This window comes from Talpa occidentalis, unplaced genomic scaffold (genome assembly GCF_014898055.3).
Source record: "Talpa occidentalis isolate TD23 unplaced genomic scaffold, MPIMG_talOcc4v2.1 talOcc4.13, whole genome shotgun sequence".
Classification (NCBI taxonomy): domain Eukaryota; kingdom Metazoa; phylum Chordata; class Mammalia; order Eulipotyphla; family Talpidae; genus Talpa; species Talpa occidentalis.
In genome coordinates this window covers 32,295,407-32,314,204 of record NW_023601322.1, presented here as the reverse complement: position 1 = coordinate 32,314,204, position 18,798 = coordinate 32,295,407, and the positions used below count along the sequence as shown (strand labels likewise).

At 35.0% G+C, this 18,798-nt stretch overlaps 1 protein-coding gene across 1 annotated transcript in view; it reads left to right on the top strand.

Moving 5' to 3' along the window:
• Positions 1-17,448, top strand: part of RNF125 (ring finger protein 125) — a 32,458-nt gene extending 15,010 nt beyond the window's left edge. The window contains exons 3-6 of the mRNA XM_037508689.2: positions 1,732-1,826; positions 3,899-3,989; positions 10,722-10,829; positions 13,645-17,448. Of these exons, the coding sequence (XP_037364586.1) occupies positions 1,732-1,826; positions 3,899-3,989; positions 10,722-10,829; positions 13,645-13,731 (381 nt within the window). The 3' untranslated portion in view covers positions 13,732-17,448. The remainder of the gene's footprint in view (positions 1-1,731; positions 1,827-3,898; positions 3,990-10,721; positions 10,830-13,644) is intronic.
• The last annotated feature ends 1,350 nt before the right edge of the window (positions 17,449-18,798 follow it).

Below are 18,798 nucleotides of genomic sequence, written 5' to 3'. Positions count from 1 at the left end.
ATTTCTATATCTATCTCTTCCAGCTTATGTAATTCTTATTGCCAGAATATTAACATTCATTCTATAACTGCTTTAGACTTATTCAGAGTCCAGGCCGAATTCCCATTCTAAAAATATTCTAGCCCTCAATGTCAGTTGTTTTCCTGTTTTCTTATCTAGCAATAATACATAGCTTTCTTTCCCCCTCCATTAGATTATAAGCATGTTTATAGTGAGTTTAGTGGCTTATGTTTATTCTGTCATGTCTTGTAATGCTTAGATAATTTTGTGTCTGGAGTAGACACTATGAATCAGTCTCAATTCATTTGCCAGTATGCTACTCCTAAATTGCTAATTTATTGAAGAATGCTTATTTTTATTGATCAAGGAATACAAAGAGGAAGAAACTTTGAACAAAAGTAATTAAGGGATAAAAGAGCACTAAAGTGTAAGGTTGTATGTTAAAAATTTGTCCAACAGTATTTAAGACAGCTTTCTGGATCCATACTAGTCTTGACGTCTTTTAGATAGATATTTGTGAAGCAGGAATTCATTTTCACTTTTGCATTTACTTTTATTTTTATCTTTTGTTAAATAATTATAACTGTTTCCTTGATGTGGCAGATTTTGTGTCTGAGATTTAACTTCCCATAGTTGGAGCAAAATGAAGCAGGGTATGGGTCAGCCTCCTTACCACAGCTGTGCAAAGCTTCCTTTAGCACAAGATCTTATCAGAGTTTCTAATGAAACATTTAGTAGAATACGTGTTATTTAGCAACAGATCCCTCATGGTTAGGATCTCGGGATGTATAGCTGGAGGAACAAGGGTTCTTTATTCTGCCTTGATAAAAATGGACTGCAAGAGCTGTCTTTTATATTTGCTCTTAATGGGGCCATTAAGTACACTGTGTATTGTGAATTCATGTAATACTACTGGATATATTATAAAACTATAGTATTTATAGCTTTTCCTGAGGCAAAGGGTTTCTTTTTACTTACAGTAACCATCTCTAAAATTGATCCATTTATTCTTTCTATCTCTCTGTTTTCTTTCCTTTCTTTTTTTTTTTTAAATAAGAGTGTATTACTTTCTTTTTTAAAAAAATTATTTATTTATGCATACAAGAGCTGGGGTATAGGCCAGAGATGCAGGGGGTGAGAGGATTCACCAGAGACAAAGTGGGGAGCAGAACAGGCAGACTGACTGAAATACACTACTGAGGGGAGCAGCGGGCGAGACAGGAGAGGTCTTCGCCATGAGGGTTTCTTCCTGGCCAGGGATCGAACTCGTGCTGCAGAGGCTTCGGATTGCTTCCTAATGTGGTGCTTAACCCTTGCACCACCAGGAAGGCCCTGTTTTCTTTCCTTTCTGTCTCTTCTTTTTTTTACTATGTTGTTCTTTCCTCTTTTTGCTCTCTCTTTTTTTTTTTTTTCTCTCCCTTGTTCCTACTCACTTCCTTTTTTCCATCACTGATTTAGGTAATGGCATCCAATCTTTTAAAAAATATATGCTGTCTTAGAAGAATGAAATTCAAGAAGTCAAGATTTGGGTTATCTAAATATTCAAAAAAAGTAGAAAAATCATGTCATTCTTGATAATGCCTATTGTTGTCAAGAATTCATTCTTTTAATGAACTGATTAAGTCATTATGACCTTTCTTGAAAAAAAAGAAAATTATGAAGTTGAATCTTGTAAGACTTCATCGAGGCCCCTTTTCAACATTGAGCTTTTTAAAATTTGCTTTTATGTAGGTATGCCTCAGTGAAATGAGGGCACACATAAGAACATGTCAGAAGTATCTAGACAAATACGGACCACTACAAGAACTTGGAGAATCAGCAACAAGGTTTGTTTCAATAGAATATAGTTTAATGATATATCTACAAGGAATTTAATGGACTGGAAATAGTAACGTTTTTGTTGTGATAAAATCTATATAGTTATGTTTAGGTTCTTAACCATATAACTTACATTGGTAACTGTTAATAACAACAATGTTATTGTTGCTCTCTCTGTTTTAAAAACTGCAAAGGGGAACCAACTGAAAGCTAGAGATTTGGGAAAACTCTCAGACAAGTTTGTAGTAAGGAAGATCCATAAAACAGAGTGAAGCACTGTTTAATTTTTGCTAGGCTATTTCTGATATGGATTCCTAAAGTAGATCATGGTTAGGAGGTTATGCATCGCCACAACTCAGTTCCCCAGCACATTAATTTGATTTTATTGGTTTCTCTTTAGAATTTAGTAAGCAACATATAGTTATATAGTCTAACAAGGAAGAAAAGACCTGGGACAAACATTCTAATTTGTATATCTTTTTGGTGGGTAATCTCATATTAGCTGGAGGAAGGATGGAGGTGGCTAAGTAGCTGTGATGAAAGATAGCAATCATTAAAAAAAAAGAAAAGAAACAAATCTGGGTCATTACTATTCTGATGGCCAAAGTAATTAAAAAGTTTGGGGTCTCTCTAGTAAAGAAATAAGGATATCAGTTCTATTTTCCTGCATAGACTGATGGCTTTGGAGGAATTAAATCTCTTTAAAACAGACTTAGTTCTTCAATAGTGGTATTCAATACAAGTGTGATTTCTCTTTCTTAAATGAAATGTTCTGTTTATTTTTAGGAAAACACAGTCAAAATGTAGCTTATATGTTCTAATCTGAAAGCCTTAATGATTGCCTCTTTCTTTTTGTTTTACTAGAAGTTGCTTTGTAAACATAGATGTTACTATAAAATTAGCTTTACACTATAACAAATTTTAAATGAGAATTTAGTTCTAAGCTGAGTAGATTGAGTATATGAGTATAGATTTACCTCAAGGACTATTAGGAAGGTAAGATAACAAATAGATTAAGAAAGTGTATGGGTTTGATTGCAAACTTGATAGATTCTATGAAAACTTAAAAATATATGAAAGCTAATTTAAATTTTGATTTCTTCTGTAGTTAGAATTAAATAATAAGAATTAAAATAACAGAATGAGAAGGGTTGTTGATTAATCGATATTATAGGCTAGATTAATATTTACATTTATTTAAGATGGAAATCTTGCTTTGTAGAAGAACTTACTATAGAATTCAAATTCTCATATAGGGAGCTTTTCTGGGGAAAAGCTTTTCCTATTCTGGGGAATAGGAAACTTTATCTATTATGGAAAGTGAGCAGAATATCCCAACCCTATAAATTGTCCCTGAGAATTTAAGGTAGTATTAACCAATAAAAATATAATACAGAACAATATGTAATTAAAAAAATTCTCATAGCCACATACACAAAAGAAACAAGTAAAACTGAGTTATTTTATTTAACCATATAAAAATTAAGATATTTTGCTTTTTTAACATTTAAGCCTTCTAAATTCCACATGTATTTTACACTTCCAGCGTATCTGAACTTGGACTCGGTACATTTCCAGGGCCATTAGACAGCTTCAGTTTTGGACAGCGCAATGTAGGGGAAAGGTACTGGTCTAACAGTATTGGTCTAACAGCTACAGTATTGGACAGCACAAATGTGAGGGGAAGGTACTCCGTTTATACAGTAGTTATATATGCTAATTGAGATGAAGAACAGGTAACACTCAATTCAAACGTTACCTGAATTTAGAAACTAAGGAAGACAAAGGGACAGAAAGAGTAACCAAGGATGGCTGGGTAGTGTGATCCTCAGTTTTTTAGCAAATGGTTACTTAAAGTGCACTCTCCTTCAAAGAGAATAAAATATTTCAAATATATTTTCATTGTTTCTCTACATTTACATTTATTGTGGAGGAAAAAAATTAGGTGGGAAGATCACTACCAGGATAGGAAAAACAAGAAATTAGGAAGAACTAGAAACCAGATTCACCTACATTCTATTTTTTACTTGTAGTAAATACTGACAATTTTAGTACTATTAATATTCTATATAATTTGCAGGTGCCTCTGTCCATTTTGTCAGAGAGAATTGGATGAAGACAGCTTGCTGGACCATTGTATTACTCATCACAGATCAGAAAGAAGACCAGTGGTAAGGGTTTTTGTTATATATTCCTGCACTGTCTTAATTGAACATACAGTATAAAATCCATTCAATAGGCTTCTATTTGTATATATATTATAATGGATGATTTATGTCAAGATTATGATAATTCTATAGCTATTAACAAGATGTGAAAGTGTTGAGATAAAACTGGTAATGTGCAATCACTCTTCCAAAATTACACGACATTATCTCTCTTCTCGTGTATTTATTTATTTATTTATTTTTAAAGATTTATTTATTTATGCATACAAGAGCTGGGCCAGAGATGTGGGGGCGGAGAGAGGATTCACCAGAGACAGAGTGGGGAACAGAACAGGCAGACTGAGTGAAATACACTGCTGAGGGGAGCAATGGGCGAGTCACGAGAGGTCTGCTGCACCATGTGGGTTTCTCCCTGGCCAGTGATCGAACTCGTGCTGCAGTGGCTGCGGATTGCTTCATAGTATGGTGCTTAACCCCTTGCGCCACCAGGGAGCCCTCTCTCTCTTTATTTTAAAGATTTATTTTATTTTATTTATTTTTTTTAAGGATTTTTTTTTTTTAAAGATTTGTTTATTTATTTATACAAGCACTGGGTACAGTCAGAAGCGCAGGAGGGTGAGAGAATTCACCAGAGCCAGAGTGGAGAGCAGAACAGGCAGACTGACAAAGTACACTGCTGAGGGGAGCAGCGGGCAGCAGGAGAGGTCTGCACGCCATGTGGTACACTCGCCTGGTGGCTGGGGATCTAACCGGCGCTGCAGAGGCTGCGGGCAGCTTTCCAACCCATCTCTCAATTGCTGTGCCACTGGGGAGGCCCTATTTTATTTTTTTATGCATACAAGAAGTGGAATCTGGGCCAGAGGTGCGGGGAGGGGGGTTATGTGTGTGTGAGGATTCACCAGAGACAGAGTGGGAAACAGAACAGGCAGATCTACTAAATTACACTGCTGAGGGGAGCACCGGGCAAGACAGGAGAGGTCTGCTGTGCCATGTGGGTTAGTTCCCTACCCAGGGATTGAGCTCATGCTGCAGTGGCTGTAGATAGCTTCATAGTGCTGATACTTAACCCCTTATGACACCAGGGAGGCCCCTATACATTATCTCTTACAGATAGATAATCATGTGCATAATCCACTAATAAGATGCAAAAATCACAGTTAAGGTCTATCTTTTACTAACCATGGTCACATCTTAAGTTTAAAATATTTTTTAATAACACAAATGGGGGCCTCCCTGGTGGCGCAGGCGGTTGAGCGCCACACTGTGAAGCTGTCCGCAGCCTCTGCAGTGCGGATTCGATCCCGGCCTGCTGGCGAGAATCCCATATGGTGAAGCAGACCACTCCTGTCTCACCTGCTGCTCCCCTCAGCAGTGTATTTCCTCAGTCTGCCTGTTCTGTTCCCTGCTCTGCCTCTAGTGAAACCTCTCACCCTCCCGTGCATCTGGCCTGTACCCCAATTCTTGTATAAAAATAAATAAAATCTAAAAAAAATGCAAATAGGGTTACCATGACAATACACTAAAAAATGAAAAGCAAAAATTCCTTTTTATTAATTAATCCATATCATAGTCTGAATAACCATGTGTTTGCGTATTATATATATGTACTGCTCATCATTTCCTAGAGCCTTGTGAATGCTGCCTTTTTCTTTTCAATGTGGCATTTTAGTTCTATTTTGCATTGTGACTTTTATAATTTTCATCTTTTGTGAAATTATGAGATAGAGTGGTAATTTCACCAGGAGACCAGGATGTTATCATAACCTTGAGGTAGGAGTTGATGGTTCAGAAAATTCATAGTTCTATAGCATATGAGGGGCTTCTAGCTGTGGTCCAGGAACAAAAGACCTTCATGTCACCTATCTGAATGCTTTGTGCTTAAGTAGAAGCTCAAAATACATCACTTTGTACTTTTTACTTAGTTGTTTTACTGTCTTTGAATACTTGGATTGTTGCCAACTTTTAGGATTGGAGTTCATCTTCCTGCACATTTATAATTTTCCTTCTATTGGACTTTTTCCTAAAGGGCAATTCCTCATAATGATATTTGTGGAAACAAAAATGCAAACATTTTAATAACTCTTGAAGTACACTTCTAAAATGCTTTCCAACAAGTTAGAGTCCATTTATTTTTGCATCAGTAATTTATGAATATATCACTTTCACCTTAACTGGACCAAGATTTGTGTCCCTTGTAATAGACATTCCAAGGATTGAATGTCATGGTAGCTTCTAATATGGTGGCATCTTTAACCCATTGCCTTCATCATCACAGAAGTCCATACTGGGATGATAGTAATGTGTTGTGAATCTGCACCACAAAATTTTTGGTTCCTGATATGTGTAGTGTGGTCTGGGAGCATTGACTAGAGACAAATAATAAAGGACTAGCCAATGTTTGGAAATTGGCAATGTTAGGGAGAGTATAGGTGACCACTGATGCACTTAGGTAATGATCAGTCAGTGTTTCATTTATCATTTCTTTCCCCTTATTATTCTTACCCTCTCCTCCTTTGGGTAAAGTTTCCAAATTAAAGAAATAAGAAATTTTTGTAGTATTATTGACTTTCAACCATTATTTTTTGCGATATCCTAGTGGCTATTTAGTCACATGACTAAATTTTATGTACAAGTATAAAGCTTTTACTAGTTCCCTAATTGTGTCAGAATGAAAACAGAAATTTCTAAGGAACTAATGTCCTCCATTAGTTCCTTAATTGTCGGGCCAGGGCTTAGTCATCTCTGTACCTCTGGTTCTTGGCATGGGGCCAATAGAAAACATGTTAGGTGCTCAAATAAAAAGCTGTTGATCAGAACTGGTCCCAATTTATCCCTCTAAACTCATCCTCCACCACTTCCCCCAACTTCCTCTATCTTTGGTTTCATTGAGATTTTTTCATTGCCTAAGCAGACTTGTCCTTTTATTGTTTCCTGCCTTTCACTATGTTGATTCTTCTGCCATGATCCTGCCCCTCACCTGGCTGGCTGATACTACAATACTTACTTCTACTACCAACTCAGATGAAGTCTTTCCTAATTTCCTGAACAGAATTAATGATTTCTTTTTCATATCTTGAGTTGTCATCTGTTTATATCTTGAATATGTAGTACCTGACATCCAGTATTAAAAGTATTTGCTTAAATCATAAAAATAGCAATTATTTAGTATTTGTATCAAGAATTGAGTTAATCAAGAATTGAGTTAATTGCACCTCCTTGGTGGTGCAAGGGTTAAGATGCAAACTATGAAGCTATCCGCAACTTCTGCAGCACAGAGTTTGATCCCCAGCCAGCCAGGGAGCAGTCCACATGGTGCAGCAGACCTCTCCTTACTTGCCCGCTGCTCCCCTCAGCAGTGTACTTCAGTCAATCTGCCTGTTCTGTTCCCCACTCTCTCTCTGGTGAATCTTCTCACTGCCCCCCCCACCCCCCGCCCGCACCTCTGGCCTGTATCCCAGCTCTTGTATGCATAAATAAATAAATCTTTTTTAAAAAGTTGTTTAAAAATTTTAAAAAATAAATATAAGGACATAATTTAAATTGATATTGCTATAGTCATTTAAGATTTTCTAGTGATCTTGGTTAACTGGTAACAACTGGCTATCCCAAGGTAGCACTTAAACTACCCCCCGAAGCTCCTTTGTAGTAATGAGAACAGAGTTAAGTCCAAGAAATATTTAAACACAAAAGCAACATTAATTTTTTTTGGTGTGGGAGAAAGGACACTAATTACACAAATTTGTCCATCCAACATTGTTTGTTGTGCTTCTACTATGTGCTAGGTATTTGGAATATGGAAACCAGTAAGAAAGGTTTGTGTTACATTGGCTTTGGATTCAGTGTGTCTGGGCTTCAACTCCTAGTACTAGCTCTTACTGGCTATTTGACCTTAGGCACATTCATTTTCTCTTTTGTAAAATGGAAATCAGCACCTACCTTGTAGAGTAGTTACATGGTCAGAGGGAATGTGATTAATGTGCTGCGTACATAATTGGCATATGATAAATACCACATATTTCCCATTATTTGATCCCTGTCTTTAAATAGTTGGGGTTCCCAGAGGGAAGATAATGCATGCCTTATTCATTCCTGCTGAGGGGAGCAGCGGGTGAGTCAGGAGAGGTCTACTGGGCCATGTGAGTTGCTCCCTGGCCACCTGGGGATCGAACTTGTGCTGCAGAGGCTGCGTAACCCCTTGCACCACCAGGGAGACCCTAAATTATGTCATTTTATTAAAACTAAGACAAAGATTAATCAACTAGGGCAAAAATCAGAAATCGACCTTATTTACAGAAATTGAGCATATTGAAACTCGGACCCTCATAAAACAATTTAAAAAAGAAAAGACTTATATAAAGTCTGCATTCAAACTTAAAGAAAAACACTGTGATCCACGATGAAAATTAGACTATTATAACCTGAAAACAAAAATTGGATTATCTATTATAGGGCTAAGTTGCTATTATGATTCTTATAGTAGTGCTAATTCAAGCTAATTTTTTTCCTCTCTGAAACTGGGTTCATCAATTAAGTAAGGGTAACAATTAATTCACTGGGTAGTTTTGATGAAAAAATAAGAACACCACTTAATTTAATGCCCAGTAATAATTCTGTATCTTTTTTTAAAATGAATGCATGAAAAGTAGAATTAAAAAAACACAGATTAGGGCTTCCCCGGCGGCGCAGCGGTTGAGCGCTGGGTTGCGAAGCTGCCCGCGGCCTCTGCCGCACCGGTTCGATCCCCGGCTGCTCCACCGGAGGAGGGTCCCACATGGCATGCAGACCTCTCCTGCCGCCCGCTGCTCCCCTCAGCAGTGTACTTCGGTCCTTCTGCCTGCTCTGCTCCCCGCTCTGGCTCTGGTGAATTCTCTCACCCTCCCGCGCTTCTGACTGTACCCAGTGCATGTATAAACAAACAAACAAATAAATAAATAAAAAACATGCCTCTATTAAAAAAAAAAAAAAAAACACAGATTAAAATATAATAGAGTGATGTTAACAGAGTCTTTTATATTAGCCATTAAGGAGGTGCAAGTTAAATCATGATGAGATACCACTATACACCTATAAAAATGATTAAAATTTTAAAAATTGACACTACCAAATACTGATGAGAATAAGGAAAAGCTAGATAATTCACATTGCTAGTGGGAATGTAAAATGTTAAAACTACTCCTGAAGATATTTGAGGGTTTTTTTTTGTAAAGTTAACCCTAATACCTTCCCACACAATCGCAGTCCTGTTTATACAAACATCTTTACACAAATGTTCATTGCAGTCTTTTTTTTTTAATTAGTTTTTTAAAAAAAATATTGTATTTATTTTTGTGGAGGGGAACTGGAGTGTAGGGGAACAAGGAGAGTCAGGAGAGATCTGCTGCGCCATAGGTAGGTTAGGTCCCTGGCCAGGGATAGTGCTCAGGCTGCTGTGTGAGGACCTTTTTGGGATAGTACTGAGACTTAACCCTTAGGCCACTAGGGAGGCTCTGCAGTTTATTGTAATAACAAATGTCCTTCAGAAGGTAAATGGATAAACAAATTGTGGTACATTGATGTCATGGAATACTACTCAGCAATAAAAAGGAAGAAACTATTGACGCACACAACTTGGATGAATTTCAAGGTTAATAGGCTTAGTGAAGAAAAAATACTCAAAAGATTTTATTTATATAATATTATATGACATTCTCAAAATGATGCAATTACAGAAGTGAGGAACATATCAGTGAATGCCAAGGTAAGGAAAGAAGAAAAAGAGGTAGCATAAGGGGGTTCCTTAGTAATGACAAATAGCTCTGTATCTTGATTGTGTTGGTAGTTACATGAACCTATATGTGATAAAATTTCATAGAAATACACATACACAATTATCACATGCAAAAGCTGACAAAATCTAACTAAGATCTATTGACTACTTAATTGCCAATTTCCTAGTTTCAATAATGAATTATTTATTTATCTAAGATGTTACAATTTGGGACAGCTGGGTGATGGGACTTCTCCTTTATATTTGCAATTCTTCTGAGTTTAAATATTTCAAAATAAAGAAAAATTTAAGTCATTACTGACTTTTAAACTAGGAAAATAGGGCCTCCCTGGTGGCACAAGGGGTTAAGATGCAACCTATGAAGCTATCCACAGCCTTTGCAGCATGAGTTCGACCCCCCACCAGGGAGCTACCCACATGGTGCAGCAGACCTCTCCTGTCTCACCTGCTGCTCCCTTAGTGGTGTATTTCAGTCAATCTCCCTGCTCTGTTCCCCACTCTGTCTCTGGTGACTCCTCTCACCACTGTACCTCTGGCCTTCACCCCAGCTCTTGTATGCATAAATAAATAAATCTATAAAAAATTTATTTATTAAAACAATAAACTAGGAAAATACTTGTAAGTACTAATAACTGATGCTGGTGTGTTATCTATGTTGCTGGGCAATAAAAAGAAAACTATTGACCAATCAATGTAATGAACTGTTCATAGCTTCTGATCTTTTAATCTTTCATTTTTGGTCATTTGTCCTGAGAAAATAATCCCTCAGAAGGTAAACAGTATAGATAATGTCATTTGTATGACAAAATATTCATAAACCAAAAAAAATTTTAAAACATATGCTGCAATATGATCAATAGATTCATTAAGTTAAATTTCACTTTGTTGAATTGTTATTTAGTTTTTAATTTCTGACACTAATAATTATTTTAAATTCTTTTTGAACTCTTGGTCTTGTTTATTTCTAGTTCTGCCCACTTTGCCGCTTAATACCTAATGAGAATTCTAGCAACTTCAATGGCAGTTTAATAAGACATTTGCAAGTCAGTCACACTTTGTTTTATGATGACTTCATTGTAAGTATATTGTCTTACTTTTATATTGTGTTTTTACATTGTGTGTTAGACTTAACTTTTTTAACCCAAGTGAGTAAAATTATAGAAGAAAAAAATGCTTCTGCGATCAAAGTAGTTTTTAGTTGTCTAATTAAAATGTCTCTAAATAAAAAGATTTAAAAATGTGCATAGTTGAAGTAGTAGCATCAAGTAAGAAATTGTAAAAATAAAGTATTTTATAAATTTGACTTAATTCTACAGCAGTTAGCTTAGAGAAAATTATTTTCTTTATGATATAGACAATTAGACATTAAGTAGAGATCCAAATTTCACTTTCAGATTATTTTAATTTCTAGTCTAGTTTCTGCCTGTATAGATAGTGGTAAATATTATGAAGTTGAAAACTTGTATAGCAGAAATGAAATCATATCAGTAATGAACTGACTCAGAAAGTTTGTTCCAGAACACATTGAATGACTATTAACAGATATGACATTATCAGTGTGTAAGGTACATGGACCTTATTTTTAGTTTAAATTCTATAAAACCCAAATTCATTTTTATTACATGTCTAAGCATAAAATATATTATGAAACAATTTTAAATACATAAAAAATAGACAGAATAACTTAATGAACCCCTATATAATCTACCCATTAATAACTACCAATTGATGGCCAGTTTCATTATATTAAAGATTTTTCTTTCAGTTTTAGTGAGACTTAATCAGCATATAGCACATAATGACTTGACTTATATATCCACTGTAAAATGATTACCAAAATAAGTTTACTTAATAGCTATAATGTTGTATCGATACAACAAAATGTTTGGGAGAACTTTTTCCTTGTCATGAGAACATTTAGGATCTACTATTTTAGCTACTTTCAAATATACCATAGAGCAGTATAACTATCATCACTATGTTATAGATTACATTCCCAGTACTTATTTATCTTATAACTGGAAGTCTATACCATCATACAGTTTCCTCTCTTCCCACCCAAGAACTTTTTTTTAGTAAGGAAGAAAAGTTAAATATAGTATGAATGTATATCCCACGATCAGAAATGAGAATAAGCTACAATTTTCACATGATTTTGACTATTTTCTTTTTACGCAATTTCAAGATAGAATTCAATAATTGTTGAAGATTGTTATTTGAAAATTTTTCCAGTGCTCTCTGATCTGCCTATTATGATTATTCAGTTCAACATGAAGAGCTGAGGTTCCAACCTCAGTTTAAATAACATTTCTGTCACAGCTTTGTGACCTTTGGCCAGGTATTTTACCTGGTACTCTGTATTTCTCTGTTCAGTGAGGACAGTAAAGGAGGCTACTCTCAAAAGCTCTTATGGATTAAGTTAAATGAATGCAGTTTGGGCAAGCATGTTAGGCTAGAGTGTAAATGGGACTATAAGGACCACCTGAGGAAGTGAACAAACTACAAAGTCTTCATATTCTCTGCACTATCTTTCAAATAATATCTTTTCTGGCCCTACAACACAGAGGGCCTAAACAGAGATGGCTTCTGGATTATGTGTTCTCATCTTTCACAATACATAGGTTCCTCTTTATCTTAGCTCCATGAGATATGCTAAAGGCCTACTTGATCTATTCTGACTATTCACATTCAGTCCATTCTTCTCAGGATCTTTCAAAGTATAATCTTGTTCAGTAGGAATTACTCTGATGAGAATGTTCTCCACCCACTCAAAACCATATTCTTTGATTTGAAAGTGAAGTTGAATCAGTTTTCTTTGCTTTGATTTTTTGTTTCCTAAGTTACCAAGACCTATGCTAGGCACTTATATAAATTATCTCATTCTATTCCTTGCGACAATTTCTGCATTATTATCTTAACTTAACTATGAAATAGCTGAAGCTCAAAGGTTAATAAATTGCCCAATGACTGAGTCCAAAATCTGTGCTCTACTGTACTTAAAGGCTTTCTTTTGGATTTTATTTATTCGTTATTATGGTTCTTTTAAAAAATATTTATTTATTTATTTTTGTAAAACTGGGGTGTAGGTCAGGGTGCAGGAATGAGAAGATTCACCAGAGACAGAGTGGAGAGCAGAACAGGTGCATTTACTGAACTACACTGCTAAGGGGAGCAGTAGGCCAAAGCAGGAGAGTTCTGTTGTGCCATGTGGGTTAGCTCAGGCTGTGGTAGTAATAGCACTGAGACTTATGCCCCAGGCGACTAGATAGGTCCCCTGTTATTATGTCTAGAAGAGGACTTCCAATAGAGATTTTTCCTTTTTTTTTTTTTTTTTTTTTTGGTATATTGGGTAAGAGTAGATGGGTTGTAGAGAATACAATTCTTAATAATTTTGCTTTAATTACAAAATGTGCTGACTTAAGGTTTTGATTTCCATTTTTGACAATAAGGAGGCAATGAGAGAGTTTTATTTTCAACAAATTATTTTGAAGAAATATTCAGTAGTATGTTGGGATTAGTGAATCCTATGGGAATGCCTTAATTTTGCTCTAAATTAAATGCTTACGTGAAACTTAGCACTCTGACCAGGACTTGTAATGTTGACTAAAACCTGTAAGTTGGATCATATAAAAATTTTAAATTCCAAGTCAATATTCCTTTAGGAAAACAAAAATTAGTTCATTGACTGGCAGTAAAATTAAATAGAAAATGCACTAACCTCAAAGCAAAAGTACTAGATTCTATGGCAGTTTTTATGGAAACCTTGACACATCACTAAATTCAGGTATTAATGTTCTTGAAAAATTAGGGCATTGAATTGTCCCTCAGCTCCCAGAATCTGAAAGCTATTGTCTCTTGTTGTATGTTTCTAATTACTGTTTTTTATTGTAGGATTTTAATATAATTGAGGAAGCTCTTATCCGAAGGGTCTTAGACCGGTCACTTCTGGAATATGTGAATCACTCAAATGCCACATAATTTTATTAAAAGGGAAGGAGACCCTACAATTGCACCATTTATTAAGATGCTGCTTGAACAATTGGAGGGTAATTGTCAGTGTTCTATGGGCAAAGACATACAATATAGTCATGTTTGTCCGTGTTTATTGTTATACTGCATTTTAAAACTGCTGTTATTTTTCTGGCTTAAATCTGTATTACCTTTTTTAGTTTCTTAACAAAAATAGTTTGCATCAGCCACTAATGTATGAAGGAGAATATAAGTAGGATATGATGGTTAAGGATCTTTATTTACAAAGTGGATGGTGTTGTATGTAATGCTACATATTAATAACTCCCATCATAGTTGGGCAAGACAACTAATCTTTGTTCTATGTAAAAAGATGGAGAGTGAAGTAAGATGTGACCATTCAAGGAAATAGGAAACCCATCTGAACACTGATAGGATAACATCTAATAGGATAACATGGAATAATCTTGTATGAAAGTAGGAAATTATAAATTTGGGATGTCAACAAACTTTATTTAACCAAATTGTATAGCATAATACTGTAACAAAATAAGTTTCATCTTAGGAATGTTTACTTCATTCTTTGACTTTTGATAACTATGCACAATAAGAATTTAATATTGTATTTTTCAAATATTTGTAGCTATTATTTAGAAACATTTCTATAGCAATAGGTAATTTCTTAAGAGCCATGAGCTGATAATTACAGTATAAGTATTCACATCCATAATTTTTAGTAGAAAACCCTAAGGACTTAGAATTTTTTTTATGCTTTAGAAAAATGATAAGACATATATTGAAAACCAAACAGAAAATGTACATTATTATAAGGCAACACTCTTGTAGAACTCTGCCAGCCACCATGGCTATCCTCTGTATGTCCTGTCATCATTAACAACCCTGTTCCCCAACCTCACAAAAGTTAACCACTACACTGATTTTAGCAGTAAAAATGTCCTTGCATTTCTTTCTTATTGTTTAAGTGTGTGTCTCTACCTACTATAACTTTATCCATTAAAAATTGTTTCAGTAGATTTTTTTTTTTTACTTCTCTTCAATGTACAGGTTCTTATTTCTTTTTCTCAAAGTTTACCTGTTGAAGAACCTGGTGTTACCACCTATAGAGTTTCCACCAGTCTTGATTTTGCTGATTGCGTACAGATGGCACAATTTAGCATGCACCTCTGTCCTCTGGATATTGACACATAGATCCAGGTGGTTGAGAAAACAGGTTCAATTCTTTTCACAAAACTGTATGTCAGTGTTCTTTTTTTCAGAGGGCACGTAGATTCTAATTCCCTCTTTGATATAGAGTGAAAATGACAATACCTACAATAGATGCATTGATTTATTGTGGGTTGGAGGATATTCTAATTCTCTCATTTGTTTTTCATTTGTGTATTGAAACATTTTAATAAAGAGATGTTTCTACTATTTGGTTAACCAGTTTTAAAGTCTATAAAGGAACAGGAAAATAAATATTTATTGTTAATAATAAAATAAATATTGTTACTTTTACCACTTTTCAAGTTTTCCCTGTTATCTTCTAGTGATATTTTTTTAAATATTGTGAACTCATGGATTTGCACATATTTGATAGACTTTATTTCAAATGTTACCATTTTAAAGCTCCATTTGTCACATCTTTGAGCACTGGGAGCCTCAACAAGTTGGCTCTGATTCTTTTTCACACTATTCTAGCAGTGTTTAATAATTTCCTTGCTCTTTTTTATGACAGTACATTCCTGGCTCTACTTGTATGTTGCCTGGACCTGGAATCAGACCTATCTCTAAGAAGCCTGGTTATGTTTAGTGAGAAATGATATTTCAAAACCATAATTAGGACTCTCAGGATACTCAGTACTACTAGATGAGTCTTTTTTTTTTTTTTATTAGAGAGCTAGGAAATATCAATTTTCAAAGAAGAAACATTTGATGAATTTATTTTGATACTTCCAAATCAAATAGAGTACTACTGGGTTTTTACCTAATCCTTTCTATCACAACCATTTCTACATTTCTTTTTACTGAGAATCCTGGTTTTCAAGGACACAGGACATGAAATAATTAGAATATTTCACTTTTCATTTCATTGCACATACAACAGTCTCAGAAGAACAATGCTAACATAACCACCACCAATATAACTGAAACAAATATTTTTTCATTAGCTCTCCATATACTTCCGCTATTTTTTGAGTTCACACTATCCTAAGATTTTCAGAATATATTGGTATATTATACTATACTTTCTTCCTTCTACCCCCCATTTTATCTTAGTTCTTTAACTATATAGTCAGTACTTGCCATGAGTCATTATTTGATGGCTCTATTTTTCTTATTTTGCTCTTTGATGGCAAATCGAGCATATAGAATGTTCCCATCTTGAAAGCAAACAAAAAAGCTATGAAGACTAGTGATAATCAACTTTAAGGATAAAATGTTATTTGGCTATAGTTAGCTTTCTAATTATATTCATTTATAAACTTTTTTGTTCCTTACTCAAAAATGTAGTTATAATCATGATGCCCCAAATTTTCTATAACAAACTATCCATTCCTTCTTAAAAGTCTTGCACACTATAGTACCCCATCCACTATAAGGTAATTAAAAAGACATAAAGCCAGATAAAATCTAAAAAACCTTATTTTCTCCCTTTTAGATACTAGTTTAAAGCTTGCTTTTCATAGCTGCTAATGTATAACAATAGATTTTTAGTTTCACAACCTCTCTTCCTCCAATTTGGATTAAGTCAGCCAATAAAGTAAAACCTGTTGGACAAGTGTAAAGAGAGATTTTCAGAGGTAATCCGTCAAGCTGAAAAAATAGCTTCTGAAATATAGAATATATTTATCAGTGTGAAAACTGACTATCCAGAAGATAAACCTTTAATTCTGAAGAATATACGAAGCATCTTTAAATCTGTAAAACTTGAAAAAAATTCAAATCTTTAAAAACTATATTTTATGTAAAGCTTTAAATCATCTAGCATTATTAACCTTAGTACATCTGTTTTGTATCCTGTCCCTGGATTCCCCTTTCTGATAATGTTTCCACCTATAGGACAAATTAGGTGCTGGCCACCTGAATTACTTTTACCTTCTGAATTATTTTGAGTTCTAAAATAGTGAAGTACAAATAGCCATTATTCCACTGTGCCTTTAACCTTTTATATAAAGGAATTTATAGTTCATTGTTTAAAAAAACAAGAATACCAATATTTGAAGCTGTTGACTACTAGCAAAAAAGTTTTACTCTATAGCTCCTCTTAAGTACAACTTTTTAAAGACCCTTTAAAGAAAAAACTGATTTCAAAGCTAAATTATTCTAATTCTGTGAAAACCTGTGGAGATTTTCCTTTTATATTTGTTTTCACTCAAGTTTCTAAAACACAGGTTGAAAAATTGGATTGTAAATCTCTGGAAAAGATAGTTCCAAATTGGATCTCCTAAGAGACCCTGTCCAGTAATGTTGTATTATTTCTGTTACTGGGTGCTAAGTCTCTTTCATTTTGAAGTGAGCTTTCTCCAGTTATTGAATTGTCTACCATGATTTCTATCTTCAAACACTGAAGTTATTTTGAAAAGTTACTGAAATTCATTCTTTTAGTATTCATTCTTTTATTATTCTTATTATGCAACAAAACATCTGTGTAATGGTCAGAATTTAAAATGTACAATTCTTTTTCTTCTGTAAATATGTTTTATTGTGAGAAATAAAGAATGGCAGGACCATTGATTTCATTAAAATATCTACTGTGTCTATTCTTTTTTTTTTTTTTTTTAAGATTTATTTATTTATTTTATACAAGAACCAGGGTACAGGCCAGATGCACGGGAGGGTGAAAGGATTCACCAGAGACACAGCGGGGAACAGAACAGGCAGACTGAAGAAATACACTGCTGAGGGGAGCAGTAGGCAAGACAGGAGAGGTCTGACCTGCCATGTGGGTCCCTTGCCGGCCGGCCAGGATCCAACCGGCGCTGCAGGCTGCGGACAGCTTCACAGCACAGCGCTCAACTGCCTGCACCACCAGGGGAGGCCCTGTGTCTATTCTTAAATATTGATCTTGATAATTTTGTACACAAATGCCTTTTAAAGTAGCCTTCATTCAACAATATCTATCACAAAAAGATACCTTCATTAAAGCCAGCAGTTCTCATTTGGGGGCAATTTTGCCACCCAGAGGACATTTGGCAAAGTCAAGAGACATTTTTGGTTGATATAACTGGGGTGTGCCATTGGCCAGTGATGCAGCTAGATGTCAGGGATGCCTCTCAACATTCTGTAGCACATAAGATGGCCACTCACAGCAAAGAATTAGTCTGTGCTGAGGTTGAGAAACCCTGATTCAGGTCAAGATACTGCTGAGCACCATCAAATTATTATTGATTCTGTTTCCAATAGATTTCACTGTTATTTAAAAGATAAGATGTAGATGAACTCTGAATAATCTACTTCTGCTAAATATTCTCTAAGTTATGGGTGGCAATAGCTGTCATGTGTACCTCAAATCAAAATATGTTAAAAAAATGAAAACTTTTTAGATTTTTCACAGAGACATGGAAAAGAATATAGATGTTTTTGATAAGCCCTCTGATTATCCTGTTTGCTGAGTGACATTCTAAAAGACAGGTAATCCAGGATAAATTGTGAAGACTCAATTTTATCACTTAGTTATCTTTATTGGAATGAATGGGCAAATAATGCAGAGGTGTTACAGGGCAGGGACAGGGGCACCCCAGACCCCACAAACTTGTCTGCTCTAAATAGATTCTGCCATCCACCACATCAACACAAAACAAATGAGACTTTAATGAAAAGGAACTTTAATACAATTAGTAAATACAGGAAAGACAAAGAATATAGTTTCTAAACAAGCTCCCAAAGTTCCCCATCTCCTTGTGGGTAAAAGTCCACCCAAATGGGATTGGCCCAGAGCAAGGCCCCAAAGTTTGCCACAAGTCTAAAGCATCTTCCAGTGGGGACCCATAGAAAAGGATCAGAAACAACCAGACAAGTCTGGGAGGAAAAGAGCAAAATCAAAATCAAGAGAAAAACCACCATTATCACCTC